General features: G+C 43.4%; 1 protein-coding gene across 2 annotated transcripts; it reads right to left on the bottom strand.

The window, feature by feature from the left end:
- Window positions 1-533: 533 nt before the first annotated feature.
- foxl2b (forkhead box L2b) lies at window positions 534-2,594 on the bottom strand. Of its 2 annotated transcripts, none has more exons than XM_046875887.1 (2): window positions 2,340-2,594; window positions 534-2,185 (listed from the first exon to the last, which is right to left on the bottom strand). In XM_046875887.1, exon 2 carries the CDS (start codon window positions 2,178-2,180, stop codon window positions 1,269-1,271), a length of 912 nt encoding a protein of 303 aa, XP_046731843.1. In that variant the 5' UTR covers window positions 2,181-2,185; window positions 2,340-2,594; the 3' UTR covers window positions 534-1,268. The 2 variants fall into 2 exon arrangements, with proteins under 2 accessions (XP_046731843.1, XP_046731842.1); XM_046875886.1 differs by having other exon boundaries at window positions 2,303-2,570.
- Between the last annotated feature and the right edge of the window lie 301 nt (window positions 2,595-2,895).

Here is a 2,895-nt window from a genome sequence, read left to right as displayed (position 1 = left end):
ACCGAAAGTGTGTATCATGTTTAGATTGTAAAGATAACCATAGAGCAAAACTAAAAGGATTCCTTCATGAATTTAGGAAATTCAAATTGATTAATCACAGATTAAAACCTCACCAAAGTATATTGTGTATTTTTAAATATCTTACATTTTAAAACAATGCACGTATTTTTTTATAATATGAACTTTTATTAATATATGCGAATTTATTTATTTATTTATAATGTATAACAAGGGCGGTTTAGGCTGAAAGGTCAAACGATTAAAACAATTATTATTATTTTTTTACTAATAGATTTTACAAACTGAATGATTGACAGCAATCTGCAAATTTCCAGAATTTTTATTATTATTATTATTATTATTATTATTATTATTATTATTATTATTATTATTTTATTATTTTTTTTTTATGCAAACCTTCTTAGTCTTTTTTGTCTCATTGTTACACATTAAATTACTATTTTTAATAAGACTGGCCTGGTGGCTATTAAATATTTCTGCAAATTCATATTATTAAGCTACAAAGAAAAAAATCACCAAAGTATTTTATTTAAAGTAAGTGCCGATTTAACATGGTCCCAGCAATATTTCAAAAAAAGTATAAAAAATATATGAACGAAAAGAGGTCTCGTCTGGTAATTTTTTATAACACAATTTTTATCTAAGATCTATCATGTCAGTATTCTAAAAGGGCTAATCTACATTGAATGGAGTAAACAACAGACTGGGGCTACTTTAGGGCTCACATTAATTATAGAAAGACACTTAGCTTCATTAAAACAAAACAAAAAATCAACACTGGATGAATTGAAACAGTCCGAGATCTTTTTAACATGATGGCTTATGGCCTGTGTTTGTCTTGAATGAACCCACACTGTGCTCATCTGGACTCAGACAGGCTCTGTAAAAGTTTATTAATTTTCGTTGCGGTTCAGTAAAGAATGAGTTTATTCTGAGCTGGAAATGTTCAAAAATAAAAGCGTAAGTGAGACCCCTATAAGGGAGATCTGCACAAACATTTCAATTGTTATAAATCAACATCTGTGTGCATCTGTGTGCATCATTTGAAGCTCTAAAAGACATAATCCAACCCAGGGGGGTTTTCTCTTTTTTTTTGCTTTCTTCAGAGCTACCCACTTTCTATTCCCAGTGCGTCTGGAGAGGGAATGAAATGTAAAAAAAATAATAAAAAGACCTCCCAGGCGGCCTAGAAAACGTTCACAACACTGAGTGGTCAAGCAGTTTCCAGTTTTATGTTTTGTTTTCGCCTAAATGTCAATCCGAGAGTGCAGAGCTGAATGCTTGGCTTCGTGGTCCCAGTACGAGTAGAGGTCGCTGGGCTGACGCGCGGCGCAGGCGAACTGGAGACCCGCTGCACTGTTACCCGGTACGGGCGAAGGCGCGGGCGGCGCTCCGCTTAGCTGCTGCGCCTGGTGTTGGTGATGGCTCACGCCGTTGTACGAGTTCATGACGCTCGGAAGGCTCATGGCCTGCATGCGGGAGTACGGATTGTAAGGCGCGGTGGAAAGGCCTTTCATGTTGATGGCGCTCACGTCGCCGCTCGCCATCTGGCACGACGCGTACGACGACATGGGCGGCGGAGGCGGCGGAGGAGGAGGTTGAGCGAGCGGCCAGGCGTTGTTCATGAAGCTCGGCTGGATGTATTTGGGAGGCGACAGGTAGCCGTAACCGTCCGCGCCAAACAGAGACTTGCCGGGCTGGAAATGTGCCGCAGGAGGCCTGAACGGCCGCTTCATCCGCCGCCTGCGCCGGTAATTCCCCTTCTCGAACATGTCCTCGCACGCCGGGTCCAGCGTCCAGTAATTCCCCTTGCGCTCCCCACCGCCTTCGCGCGGCACTTTGATGAAGCACTCGTTGAGGCTCAGGTTGTGGCGGATGCTGTTCTGCCAGCCCTTTTTGTTCTTCTCGTAAAAGGGGAACTTGTTGATGATGTACTGGTAGATGCCCGACAGGGTCAGGCGTTTCTCCGAGCTCTCGCGGATGGCCATGGCGATGAGGGCCACGTAGGAGTACGGCGGCTTCTGGGACGGGTCCGTTTTCTCCGAGCTCGCTTCGGTCCGGACCGGCTCGTCTTTCACGAACTCCTCCGTCTTCACCGCGTTCGTGTCGTGCACCATCAGGGCCATTGCGTCACCCTCTAAGCCGTGGTAAGATGCCATCGCTCCTGAAACATAACAAAAACAAACCAAAACATCAACACTAAACACAAATCGGGACAGGTTTACAATGGAGATAAAAGGCACGAGCCTGCACGGGGACACACTTCTCCATGCGCCCATACCTGGTAATTTAGGAATTATGTCCTCTTTAAAGCATGCCTTTTGAACGTGCTGAGCTACTGAAGCGTCATGAAGGTGGTAAAGAAGTTCTCCCGGAATGTATTTGAGCCACTCACGACTCCTGAGTCCTCAAACTCCAAATTGCGTGCTTCCTCCAAAAAAGTTAATGCGGCGTTTTCCCTTTGCGTTTTGGCGCATCCTATTCGCCCACAGACCTGCGCTCTGACTATGCCCTGGGTTCCGCTTTCGTCACACTCTCTCTCTCTCTCTCTCTCTCTCTCTCTCTCTCTCTCTCTCTCTCTGACTCTTTTCTTTTGAACCAAACCAGGAGTATCAGTTTCTTCGTTTAACTTAAAGCCGGCCGAAGTCTTGGATAAACATTGGAGGAAAACTCTGGACACACCTTCCTCTCCAAATATGAAGATATGAAGATAATATGATTTGGATATGATTGGAATATGATTTAAATCCAGTGAAATCCAGTGAGATCAGGTAATTAGCCTTAGTGTGTAGCTCTTGTTTGGTGAATAGTTTTTTTGAAAGGCAGATCTTTTTGTTGGCAGTTTGGAGAGGAGAAGAGGAAAGCTGTTGTTTT

This window comes from Silurus meridionalis, chromosome 20, assembly GCF_014805685.1.
Source record: "Silurus meridionalis isolate SWU-2019-XX chromosome 20, ASM1480568v1, whole genome shotgun sequence".
NCBI classification, from domain to species: Eukaryota; Metazoa; Chordata; class Actinopteri; order Siluriformes; family Siluridae; genus Silurus; species Silurus meridionalis.
The sequence above is the reverse complement of the archived record's forward strand: the minus strand, read 5'-3'. Positions and strand labels throughout refer to the sequence as shown.

Excerpts from the sequence above, each read along its gene's own strand:
- foxl2b (XM_046875887.1), bottom strand. The coding sequence starts at position 2,180 with ATGGCATCTTACCACGGCTTAGAGGGTGACGCAATGGCCCTGATGGTG.